Raw genomic sequence first — 13,007 nt, forward strand, 5'->3', positions numbered from 1 at the left:
GATTGACTCTTCATTTGTAGACATGAAAACTTTGGCCCCAGGTAGCCCCTGAAGCAAGGAGATGGAATCAGCCCAAATCAATCTGCCTGGAGGAAAGGAGTGGTTCCCCAAAAGCTTGAAGGTATTTTCCAACAAAGAGAATGGATATTCTCCTCAATCCATTATCCTCTTTCCTTTCCACAGTACCTTATAGAACAGTACTTATCAGTTCTATTTCCCAAGGTGGGAAAGAGGCTTGGCTATAGCAAGCAACTTGTTCAAGGCAAGGTTCCCAACCTCTCTAGGTCATAACACACTGAAAACACATGCATGGCACACTTGGGTGAATTAATATTTCCTGCTTAGGAGGCAATCTTTCCTAATACTTGTGCAATTAATTCCTGGTCCTGTCTGGCAACTCTAGGTGTGAGGGATCCATTTCTTTCCACCCTTTAACACATTTGTGGCAGCTGTGAGACATATCAGTTGGGAAACATTGGTTTAAAGCTACACAGCCCGGGGCTTCCCTGATGACTGTAAAGAATCCACCTGCCAATGCAAGAGACCCAAGTTCAATCATTGGGTCAGGAAGATCCCCTGGAGAAGGCAACAGCAACCCACTACAGTATTCTGCTTGGAGAATCCCATGGACAGAAGAGCCTGGCAGGCTACAGTCCATGGGGTCACAAAGAGTCAGACATGACTGAGTGATTAACACTTTCACACAGCCCACCTGAGCTTTCTGTCCCACCATACCCATCTCCCTTGATGACCCAACCTCAGCAGTACAGGAAACCTCAACTAAACAGAGCACCTTTATGGTGAGCACCACTCCTTCAACCCTTCTCCTTAGGAGTTCAAACCCAGGACTAAGATAACATCTCTAACTCAACTTTATGGGGCACATCCAAAATGTCCATATGACATGGTGCACTACAACAAAGACATGAACTTTATTTAGGCACAGATACATTTTCCAGCAAGGTAGGAAGGGGTTTAAAATTACAACTTCTTAGGGCAACTGCTTCCGGTGTACTTCTGAAAGGAAGGTGGGAAGTGGGGTAGGGGACTGGGTCACAAGCATTAAGGCACAAGAAGCTCACCAATGAGGAGGAACTAAGCAGGAAGAAAAGAGAAAAAAGGAGGCTTTGGAGGAAGAAAAAAAGAGAAAAGGGGAAGGGTCCTTGAGGAAGGCGGAAGAGGAAGAGGAGAAAGAGGAGGAAGAAAGGAGGTCTTGAGGAAGGAGGAGGCAGCTTAGGAGGAAGTTGGCCTCAGACCATACAAGGTTGATTATGTCAGACATCTTTAGGCCTGGGGTGATTCAGCTGGGCCTGCTCCAGAGGAAGAAATTGCAGCGGGAAGAGGGGTCAGTGGGAGGACCCTGGGGCCTGGCACACATGTAGAAGTGGCGGCCCAGGTTGGGTCCTGGCTTCTTTACAGTTCGCATTACACATGGCTCCCTGTGTCCCCCACAGAGGGGCATGGGCGAGGGTCCCCCCAGCAGAGACTTCCAGAATGAGGTCCGTATCTCCTTTTCATCCTTGGCCTCTGAAGCCTTGGTCTGCCCCTCCACCACATTGGCCATCACATCCTCTTCTGAGGTCTTTGGGGTTATAAGGGTGCCCAGGCTAGGAAGATCCAAGTTAGAAGTTTGGGGGCCACTGGAGGATGGCTGGAAGTAGCTCATCAGGTTTTTTTGGCCTCTACTGGAGCCAGTTTTACTTGGCCGGGACCTAGTTGAGCGCACACGGGCTTTGTTTTGGCGCATGTGTACCTGTGTTTGATTGCTGGGCTGAAGTGCTGACTGCTTGAACACAGGATCTTGTTTGAAGTGAACCAGGAATCGTAGGATCTTGAGTTGGGTACCTGCAAACTCAGGGAGGAAGCAGGTGCACAGAGGTGGGCACTGTTTTGCTGGCACAGAGGACACGCTTAAGACTGCACCCACAGGGCAGTGATCAGAGCCCATCACCTCAGGCAGCAAGAAGGAAGACTGAAAGGTGTCTATGACCAGGGTCCTATCCCCCAACACGTAGTCAAGCCGGGAGCCATAGTTCAAATGGCGGGCACCACTGACTGTTGACCAACAGGTGAAGGCCCCCTTCTGCTTTGGCTGGAAGCAGCGGTAGCTATCGATGAAGGGTCCCATGTGGGAGCCACTCTCACACCCCAGGTTACTGAGCAAACCATCCATCCACTTGCGCCCTGGGTCCTCTTCAAAGCATTCCTGGGGAAAAGGGAAGAGGACAAAGAAATAGGCAGAACTAGATGCCTAGAACTGTAAGGGACTAACTGCTGCATTTTACAGACAAGAAAATGTGGCTGTTCCAAAGAAGAATGCTCAAGGTCATACTGTCCGGAACTGGCAGAGCTGTTCCGGACTTTGCACTTTGCCTCCTTACTGATTTAAAAGCTCATGCTTCTTTTTACTTCTGCATCAAGCTACATCTACCTTGCACTGGGCCATAAATCCCGGGCCTGAAAGCTTCCTGTTGGTTAATCAAAGCAATTCCCAGAATTGCTCACCAAGAGAATGGAAAATAAGATGTGTAGAATGGTTACCTCCAGGAAGTTGGGCTACAGTTAGAAGTTAAGACTGTTGCCTTTTCATGTAAATCCTTTAGTACTATTTTGGTATTTGAGGGGCTCAAGGGATTCACGTCTGAATACTTCCTTTGGCTCTGATTCCTAATTCATCATCCACCCAATCCATTTACTCATCCATTCAATGCAACAAATGTTCAAAGAACACTGATTATGTGCCAGGTGTGATATGAGTGACAAAGTGGGACCTTGATCTAGTCTTGGGGACCAACAAGGCTTTCTTTTAGCAAGTGATCTGGCACTGAGAAGTGAAGATTGAGCAACAATAACCCAGGCAGAAGGTGTTACAAATTGAGAGAACAACTTATGCAATGGGCCTGTAGAGGGAGGGAACAGTGTACCCAGAAGACTGGAGGGGCAATGAGACTGTGGGCCAGAGTACCAACAGGAGATGACTATCATAGTCCACATAAGCAAGATATGATGGTTACTTAGACTAGGGTGGTGTCAGAGGAGACAAAATGAAATTAAGAGATGATTTGGAGCTAGAATCAACAGTACTCACTGGCCAACTGAATGGGAAAAGGGAGGGTAGAGAAGGACAATACTAACATGATTCCCTGGCTTCTGGTTGGAGCAACCAAGAGGATGGATGGTACCATTTAGGGAGGATAAGACTAGAATAGCTGGTCTTGTGGGAAGTGGACATATTCTGCTATTTTGGAAAGATTGTGTTTGTCATGTCATCTGGTATTATTCTTTTTTGTTGGGAAAAAAAAGAACACATGAAGTGCACTCAAGAGATCTAGGATATTTCTGAACTAAGAAGAGAACACATAAAGGTGTATGACACTATCACAGGAAGTAGGAAGAACAGATTAAGTAAATACCTGACGAGGAATAAGGTAGGGAGGACTGACGGCTTTCAGTTTGTAGTGTACACTTCCTTCCCCACCATGACCATCACCAGTCTCTAATTATCTCATTTCTGCTCATTTTCCCCATTGGGAGACACATCTATGTCCTGTGGCTCTTCTGCAAATTAATCAAGGAATCTTCCTACGGCCTCTTCTTTGAGAACTGACTTGAAGATTCTAGCACAGTGGTTCTCAAGACTGAATATACAATAAAATCAGCCTGGGAGTTTTTAAAACATACTGCTACCCTGGCCTCACACCCAATAGATTCTGACTTAATTGGTCTAGGGTTGCATTAGGGTATTGATATTTATGTAAAGCTACTTATTCTAATGTGCTTTCAGAGGCTGAGAATCATTGGCCTAGAGGGACTCAGAGATGAGGGGTTCATATAAGAAAAGTCAGAAGGGAGGGGATGCCCACCAATTCAGAGAACAGTGAGAAAAGCCAAAATGAGAACAACTTTTGCAATGGGCAGAGAGGAGAAAACCTAGGTGGAGTGGATGGAGTGTGAAGGGGTGCTAAGGATGGGAATAAAAGACTGAGCACAGACACGGAAGAGCCTTGAATGCCAGGCCTGGGTATTTTCTCTGCATGTCTGCAAGGTAACTGGGAGGTATTAAAGATTCGTGAGCAGGAAACATACTCTATTAGGGAAATGATCCAGATAATGTGGAGTTCGAGGCCCTCAAAATCTGACTGGAACTCTCTAGCCCCGTCCTCTGCTACCCACCTTCCTTCCCTGTCATCCCCTAATAAGAAGGGAACTTGTAGTTCCTAATGCACACCAGCCAAATTCTCACCTTGCAGCCTTTGCTCATCATGCCAGAATGGTTTGCTCTCCACTCCACCCCCAAGTTCTTTTCTACTCATCTTTTAAGACTCAGCCATTTTAAGATATCTCCCCTGAAGTCCAGACACCATTCTATAATTGACTTGTCATGTGTCCATAGCCAACCATGCTGAGAGATCTGGGGGGCCAATAGTCAGAACTGACTGATAAATGAGTCCACAGCGTAATCCTCAGTGCTTTGAGAATAGAATTTCAAACTAAGCTCTGCTTTTCCACGAAGGACGCTTGCCACTGAGCCAAAAAACAGCACTGATTGGCTCAACAGAATCAGTCAGGAGTGAGATCAAAGGCCTAACGGGAACCTTACCATGTTGACTGCATCCCAGTGATCAATGGGGCGGTGGGCTGTATTCAGATCACCCAGAATGATAACATGGCTGAAAAACATAAAATGAATGTCAAGAAAGGGAAGCAGCAGTCCTGGCCCATCTACTGTCTCCTGGGCCCAAGATCTGCCACCTGCCACATAGACGTGAAGATGGGAGCCAACAGCAACTCATAGTAGTCCACCTCTCCAATTTCACTATAACCTTGATGCCTTTTACAAATGACCAATCCAATTCAGATCTCCAAAGGTAAAACTGTTTCTTGTTTGACATGATTGTCTCACTGATCTCTACCAAATGGCATCTTTCTGATCCTTCAAAGATGAGCTCAGGTACCATTCCCTCTAGGAAGCATCTCTTGATTATTCCAACCCAACCTCACTTTTCTGTCCTCTGGGACAAGACTTTTCATTTGTTCTAAGTATGTTGCCTTCCTCTTATTTCACCCTTAAAACTTTTCTGAGGTAGGGGTCCATATAGGGCTTCTCTGGTAGCTCAGCTGGTAAATAATCCACCTGCAATGCAGGAGACCCCGGTTCGATTCCTGGGTCAAGAAGATCCACTAGAGAAGGGATAGGCTACCCACTCCAGTATTCTTGGGCTTCCCTGGTGGCTCAGGTGGTAAAGAATCTGCCTGCAATGCGGGAAACCTGGGTTCAATCCCTGGGTTGGGAAGATCCCCTAGAGAAGGGAACAGCCACCTACTCAGGTATTCTGACCTGGAGAATTCCATAGACTGTATAGTCCATGGGGTAGCAAAGAGAATGACATGACTGAGTGACTTTCATTTTCAGGGTTTTATATACTTATTTTACAAAAGAGAAAACAGAGGCAGGACTAGCTTTTGGGCTCATAGTGAGTAAAAGGAGAAGCCCGGATATGTGACCAGAGGTATTTGAGTACAAAACTCATATCTGTATCACTTTATTTGGTCCTCACAAGCTCTTAAACAGCAGAGCCTATTCCCTTGGGCATGCTGATGTCTACAAATAGGCTGTGAATGAATTCAAAATACAAAGATCCCACATCCCTCCCAATGGGTCCTGACACAGGACTGGGCACCAAGGACAAGCTCAAGGAAGCCTTGCTGCACAGGCTTCCAGTACCTGCCAGCTGCCAGGAGAGCTTCTGCTCGGATCTGCAGCAAGCGATAGAAGCGCATCTTAAAGGTGAGTCGCTCAGGCTTCCCAGGGTCCGCATGGGGGCAGTACACGTTGATTAGGGTCAAGGTCTTCTCCTTCCCTTCCCATGTGCTGGGAAGAAGAGAAACAGCCCATCAAAAAGGAATCACTTGCAAGCCACCCTTTCCCTTCCCACACCATGTGACTTCCACTCAAGGTTGTCTATGGGATGAAAGTAAAGGAAAGGGATAGAGAAACATGAATGAGCTGGCATACACAGGACTTGAGGATTGACTATACTATGATGACACACAGGTAAACCAAGTAACGGTGCTGCCATTCACAAAGATAGGACACAGAAGGAGAGCAATCTGGGGCAGTAAGTTCAAGGTTGGCTAACTTGCTTTTGAGGCACCTGTGGTAATAAAAAGAGTTAGGCCTCCCAACCAGGCTCCCTCCCACTTCAGCCCCAAGCAGAGATAGAGAACTCAAAACTCAGAGAAGAATACAATTTGTTCAGGGTTACAAACTAGGTAGCTAAGCCAGGACTAAAGTCCAGGAATGGCAAGTTTAGGAAGTTTTCCAATGGTGAATGTATGTTTATAAGGCAAGCCTTAGAACCACCACATTCACAGAGTTGAACTAGCAATGATGGGTGACAGGGGGATGTGGACTATTACCAGATTTTGTGTTGTGTGAGGAGGGCCCGGCCCTCACTATCCAGAGCTCGAAGTTCCTCTTGGGTGAAGTCATCCATGTTTCCATAGCAACCCACATCCCCATTCTGAGTGGAAAGCAGGCCACTCAGGCCTTCTTCAGCAGCCACTGGGGTAGCACTGTCCTTACAGAAAGTGGCTACACCTGGAGACAGAGAGGGTACTGGAGACTGAGCGGGCCTGGCAGTCAACACCCTGTTGCACAGCCTATTGCCCCTGCACAGGTCATATGCTCATCTTCATCAAGCATAGCTCTCTTGTTAACTCTCCCAATTCAAGGTCCATGGATACCTGGGGCAAGTCTACTCAAACCCTGGGTCTCAGTTCCTTCATCTTGAAAAGATACAGATTAATAACAGCTAATATTCTAAGTGCTTTACATGGTAGCTGCTCAGAAAATGCTAGCTATTACTATTATCATATGAACTAATAAGTTCAGTTCTTGCAACAGCCCTAAGAAGTACACATTATCCCCCTTTTCCAAGTGAGGAACTTTAAGTATAAAAAAAGTTAAATAGCTAGCCAGAGGGTACACAGCTAGAAGTGAGCTAGGATTCAAACTCAGGCAGTCAGGCTCCAGAGCTCACATAACTAACCACCACTATTGTGCTTTTGCAATCCAATATTATACAAAAAAATATCCTTCATATAATCTGATGTGGCTTTATCTCTGTAGATAAAAGCCTACATTTATTACTGCCTTCTCACTAAATATTGAAAACCCTTTTCCATCTGCCCTCATCACTTTAAAGTCCCTAGAAAGACCCATTTACCAGAATAGCCACTGCGGTTACGGCTGAAGCTGAAATAGGAGTTGTAGCCCTCAATGATAGCCAGGGGCTCTGTCAGCACATCCCCTGGGGGAAAAAAAGATGTAAGATTACATCAGATATAAAACTAGAAAGGCCTGGAATTATAGCTGTAGACTAATTCCTTGCACACATCAGAGCCAGGGTGGGAAGGGAAAATTAAGTATCTATGATTAGAGAAGTTAGAAAGGTGGGGACGATAGAGGAAACTGATACCAGAATTACAAGAAAGGGGAAGACTACCTAATGCGAGGTGAAGAATTAGGTGGGAAAAGGCTAGGTGATTGGAGGAAGTTGGGGGTGAGAAATGGTTATATGGGATAGAAGACTGGCAATCTGAGCAGGAGGTAGGAGAGAGAGGGAATTGGAAGATTTGAACAGAGGATGCAGGAAAGTAGGTAACTGGTCTTAAAGGTGGGTGGGTGGGAGAGGGAAGGAATCAGGGGATTGAGCTGTGGGGCAGGGGGGTGGAGGCGTTGTGTGTGCAGGGAATTACCAGAGTCTAAGCTTGGGGGTGGACATGAAGTAGGAATGAGAGGCTCTCTGGAGAAGGAAATGGCAACCCACTCCGGTATTCTAGTCTGGAGAATCCCTTGGACAGAGGAGCCTGGGGCTACAGTCCATGGGGTTGCAGAGAGTCAGACACGACTTAGCAACTGAGCACTCAGCTGGGGAGGAAACAGGGGGTAGAGATAAGGGGATCTGGTGACTTTAGATAGAAGTTTAAAAAGGAGGAAATTAGGGAATCTAAACTGGGGGAAAAGATGGGGTGGGAATTAAAGGATATGGACTGGGGGCAGAAAAGGGAAATTGGGGGAATCTGACTTGAGAGTGGGAGATGGAAAGTGTGTAGGGGAAGCAAATTGGGGGGACTTAGCTGGGGTAGGAGAATGAGTAAGAATCGGGATGTGAAACCAAATGGAAATTGCAAAGGGGAGAGAATTTGATTTCGCTGAGGCCAGGAGATAATGTGGGAATTAGAAGATCTAGCTAGAGCGTGAAACAGAGAGGGGAGAACGGGATTCCGAATTGGCTCTAAGGGGAGGATTCTAAGACTAGAGAAATGGGAAAGTGAAGTATATGGAGCAGGGGGCAAAAGTTAGCAGAAAGGGGAAAGTACGGTATGGGGTCCTAAATTCTTGAGCGCTCACTGGTCACTTTGGTCTCCTGAAGACAGACGATGTCTGCATCCAGCTTGTCCAAAATGCGCCCCATAGCCATGGCGCTGCAGCTGCTGGGCTCCTCGCATCTCACCCCTTGCAAGGGGCTCCGTATCCCATTGATGTTCCAGCTCACCAAGCGCAACATGTCGACAACTAATTACAATGTCTTTAAGCCCGCCCCCAACGCAGGCGCTAGGGGAAACACTGGAAACTCCCAAGTCCAGCAGGCCTGGGCCTCCCGCGCGCGCGCGCGCGTATTTGCGCAGGCTTTCTAGTGAGTGCCCGCCTAAACGGTCGGACGTACGTGGGGCGGGACTTCAAGCTCTTCAGTTTTCATTGGTAGGAGGAGCGGAAGCTGATGGGGAAGGTGTGTTCGGTCTCCCCTAGGGGAAATGAATGAGAGAAAGGGCACGGGTTGGGCTTCTCCTACCACCCAACACTAGCTCGCGTGCCTGAGTCTGATTGCGTTTCTACTCTGCTCAAAAGTCCCTTTGGTGCTTTTGATTGCTTACAAATGAGATTTCACCACTATTCAAGTGGCAGAGCCTTAAGCGGAACCGCGCAGCAAGCGGAACCACGCAGCGACCAAAACCTCCGCCCCTGGTGTTCAGACCGTACCCGGAAGGCTTTGACGTGGGGAGCTGGGAGTATCTGGTATAACCCAGCGTGTAAACGCGGAAGCCAGACTGAGCAAAGGGAGCTTTGTGGCTGGAGGCCTGAGCAGTAAGAAAGGCTCTAGATTTTGGAAATTTAAGCACTTGTTGGTAATTGTTTGCAATTACTTTCTCCCAGTCTATAGGTTGTCTTTTCCTTTTGGTTTCCTTTGTTGTGCAAAAGCATTTAAGTTGGATTAGATCCCATTTGTTTATTTGCTTTATTTTTTTGCCTTCGAAGACTGATCTAAGAGTATATTATCAGGATTTATGTCAGAGAATGTTTTACCTGTGTTCTTTTCTAGGAGTTTTATTGTGTCATGCCTTATATTTAACTCTGTAAGCCATTTTGAATTTATTTTTGTGTATGGTATAAGGGAGTGTCCTAACTTCATTTATTTACATGAGGTTGTCCAGTTTTCCCAGCACCACTTGCTAAAGAGACTGTCTTTTTTCCACTGTATGGTCTTGCCCCCTTTGTCCAAAAGTAAAAAAAGAAAGTAAGCATGTTAAGACAGAAATATAGACCAGTGGAGCAAGGTAGAAATCCCAGAGATAAACCCATACACCTATGAGCACCTTATCTTTAACAAAGGAGGCAAGAATACACAATGGAGTAAAGACAGTCTCTTCAATAAGTGGTACTGGGAAAATGGACAGCTAACTGTAAAAAAATGAAATTAAAACACTTCCTGATACCATCACAAAAATAAACTTAAAATGGATTAAAGACTTAATTGTAAGGCCTGAAACTGTAAAACTCTTAAGGAAAACATAGGCAGAACTCTCTTGGACATAAATCACAGCAAGATCCTCTATGACCCAGCTCCTAGAGTAATGGAAATAAAAGCAAAAATAAACAAATGGAACCTAATTAAACTTAAAAGCTTTTGCAAAGCAAACCATAAACAAAATGAAAAGACAACCCTCAGAGTGGGAGAAAATAATAGCAAATGAAACAACTGACAAAGGATTAATCTCCAAAATAAGCAAGTGGCTCATGCAGTTCAATATCAGAAAAACAAACAATCAAAAAATGGGCAGAAAACCTAAACAGACAGTTTTTCAGAGACATATAGATGGCTAATAAACACATGAGAAAATGCTCAACATTTCTTCTTATTAGAGAAATGCAAATCAAAACTAGAATGAGGTGTCACCTCATACTGGTCAGAATGGCCATCATTAAAAAAAAAAAAAAAAAAAACAACTCTACAAACAATAAATACTAGAGAGGGTGTGAGAAAGGGGAATCCTCCTGCACTGTTAGTGGGAATGTAAGTTCATACAGCCTCTGTGGAGAACACTGAAGATTTCTTTAAAAACTAGGAATAAAGTTGACCCATGACCATATGACCCATACCATATGACCCAGCAATCCTGGTACAGGGCATATACCCTGAAAAAACCACAATTTTAAAAGACACATGTACCCCAACGTTCATTGCAGCACTATTTACAATAGCTAAGACATGGAAGAATGTAGATATCCATCAACAGATAAAGAAATTATGGTACATATGTACAGTGAAATATGTGTGTGTTTGGTGGGGGCTAGATATCCATCACATATTGTGTGTGTTTGGTGGTGGATATGATGTAGATATCCATCAACAGATAAAGAGACACTGATGTATAGATCAGTCTTGTGGACTCTGTGGGAGAGGGAGAGGGTGGGGAGATTTGCGAGAATGGCACTGAAACGTGTAATATCATGTATGAGACAAATCGCCAGTCCAGGTTCGATGCACGATGCTGGATGCTTGGGGCTGGTGCACTGGGATGGCCCAGAGGGAGGGTATGGGGAGGGAGGAGGGAGGAGGGTTCAGGATGGGGAGCACGGGTATACCTGTGGCAGATTCATTTCGATGTTTGGCAAAACTAATACAATATTGTAAAGTTTAAAAATAAAATAAAATTTTAAAAAAGGAAATTATGGTACATATATACGGTGAAATATATGTGTGTTTGGTGGGGGGGTTGGGTGGGTGTGTGAGCACATGCGTGCTCAGTTGTGTCCAACTCTTTGTGACCCCATGGACTGTAGCCCGCCAGGCTCCTCCGTCCGTGGGATTTTCCAGGCAAGAGTACTGGAGTGGGTTGCTATTTCCTTTTCCAGAGGATCTTCCAGACCCAGGGATCTAACCTGGGTCTTCCACATTGTAGGCAGACGCTTTACCATCTGAGCCACAAGGAAAGTCTATGCTATGTATATTTTACCATAATGAAAAATAATAATAAAAGGAATGAGGAACCATCACCTCTTCCTAGTTCCAAAACATCACCTAAAGGGAAACACATACCCATTAAGCAGTTAGTCCCTATGCCCTTCACCACGAGCACCTGGATGCCATCAATTTGCTTTCTGTCCCTCTGTGTTTATCTATTTTTGATTTTTCACATAAATTAAATCATGGCAAACTGTACTAAATCCCACTGAATCGTACACTTTAAAATTGTTAATTTTATGTTGTGCAGATGTTACCTTGGGCTTCCCCAGTGACTCATCGGTAGAGAATTTACCTGCAGTGCAGGAGACATAGGAGACATGCATTTGATCCCTAGGTTGGGAAGATCTCCTGGAGGAGAGAGTGGCAACCTACTCCAGTATTCTTGCTGGGACAATCCCATGGACAGGGGAGCCTGGCAAGCTACAGGTCAAGGGGTCGCAAAGAGTCACGACTGAGCACTCAAATTTTACCTCAATTTTTAAAAAGCATATACACACTATAATATATAAAATAGAGAATCAACAAGGACCTACTGTAAAGCACAAAAAACTCTACTCAATACTCTGTAATAACCTATATGAGAAAACAATCTGAAAAAGAATAGATGTATGTATATGCTGTATTTTGTTATACACCTGAAGCTAAGACAATATTACAAATCAACTATACTCCAACATAAAATAATTTTTTTTTAAGAAAAGGAGAGGATAATGAAATGTTCTATGTGCATTTATATGGGAAGATATCAAAATATATTGGGGGCAGGCTGCAAAATAGTATTGAACCTTTTGAATAAACCATGGGGAAAATGAGGGGGAGAAAGCACCCTAATGGAGTAATACTTAGGAGAGGGCCTCTGGCTTTATTGGGCTGGGAGAGGGAGATGGGGAAGTTTTATCCAGCCCACCCTGTAGCCATCATCTTTCTTTGACTTTATAGCATCCCTAGGATGCGACCTGACAAGTACTTTCTCTTCATTTCTCAGATGATTAAAATCAAGACCCAGAGAATTTAAGAGGATTATCCATGTTCCAGAGCAGCACTGTCTCCCAATATAACCCAAGGCTCTTCCATATGCATTTATCTCACTTCCTTGTCAGAGCAACTTTGTAAGGGACATTAAGGCTAAATAAGAGAGGTTCAGTGAATTTGAATTAGTATCACAGAAGTAGTAGAGCCAAGATTCAATCCCTATCTTAATCAGCTCAAGGAATACTTTCCTGAGTAAGTTTTTTTTTTTTTTTTTTTAAATAATCACCCATGCACTACTTTTTCTCTGGGCCCCCACACCACCCTATCGTCCATTCTGTCACAGCACTTACAATGCACAGCTACCACTGATTTCTATTTCCATCACTAGGCTGCCAGCAGCTTGAGAGCAATGACTATGTCTGATTCATCTCATTAGTCCCATCCCCTAATATAGCACACAACACATAATAGGAGTTAATAAATGTTTGCTGAATGAATGAACAAGCAAGAGCATCAGCAGGTTAGTGACTTGTTTTCTGAGAACATAAGAATAGAGATAATAGACGTGCCCAATATCCAGGGGAAAGTATAACTTTGCATCCTTAGGTTCCTCACCCAGAATTGCAGTATAATTACTTTTCCCCCAGAATTCCAACCATCACTCTCAATGTCTGCAAAAAAGACCTAAAGATCTGCTTTTCCCCTTGGAGGACTTAAAAGGTT

At 44.7% G+C, this 13,007-nt stretch overlaps 1 protein-coding gene across 1 annotated transcript; it reads right to left on the reverse strand.

The window, feature by feature from the left end:
• Positions 1-908: 908 nt before the first annotated feature.
• On the reverse strand, positions 909-8,710 carry APEX2 (apurinic/apyrimidinic endodeoxyribonuclease 2). The gene is made up of 6 exons (XM_027534367.1): positions 8,417-8,710; positions 7,230-7,313; positions 6,421-6,601; positions 5,726-5,872; positions 4,601-4,670; positions 909-2,206 (listed from the first exon to the last, which is right to left on the reverse strand). The coding sequence occupies exons 1-6, from the start codon at positions 8,571-8,573 to the stop codon at positions 1,301-1,303; spliced, it is 1,545 nt and encodes a 514-aa protein (XP_027390168.1). The 5' UTR covers positions 8,574-8,710; the 3' UTR covers positions 909-1,300.
• Positions 8,711-13,007: the final 4,297 nt, after the last annotated feature.

Source organism: Bos indicus x Bos taurus, chromosome X (assembly GCF_003369695.1).
Source record: "Bos indicus x Bos taurus breed Angus x Brahman F1 hybrid chromosome X, Bos_hybrid_MaternalHap_v2.0, whole genome shotgun sequence".
NCBI lineage: Eukaryota > Metazoa > Chordata > Mammalia > Artiodactyla > Bovidae > Bos > Bos indicus x Bos taurus.

Bases quoted from the DNA above. Each gene is read 5' to 3' on its own strand.
- APEX2 (XM_027534367.1), bottom strand. From the start codon at position 8,573: ATGTTGCGCTTGGTGAGCTGGAACATCAATGGGATACGGAGCCCCTTG. The intron at 6,602-7,229 runs GTAAATGGGTCT...CTCTGTCTCCAG, and splicing joins TAACCGCAGTGGCTATTCTG to GTGTAGCCACTTTCTGTAAG. The intron at 5,873-6,420 runs GTAATAGTCCAC...TCTTCTTCCCAG, and splicing joins CTCACACAACACAAAATCTG to CACATGGGAAGGGAAGGAGA.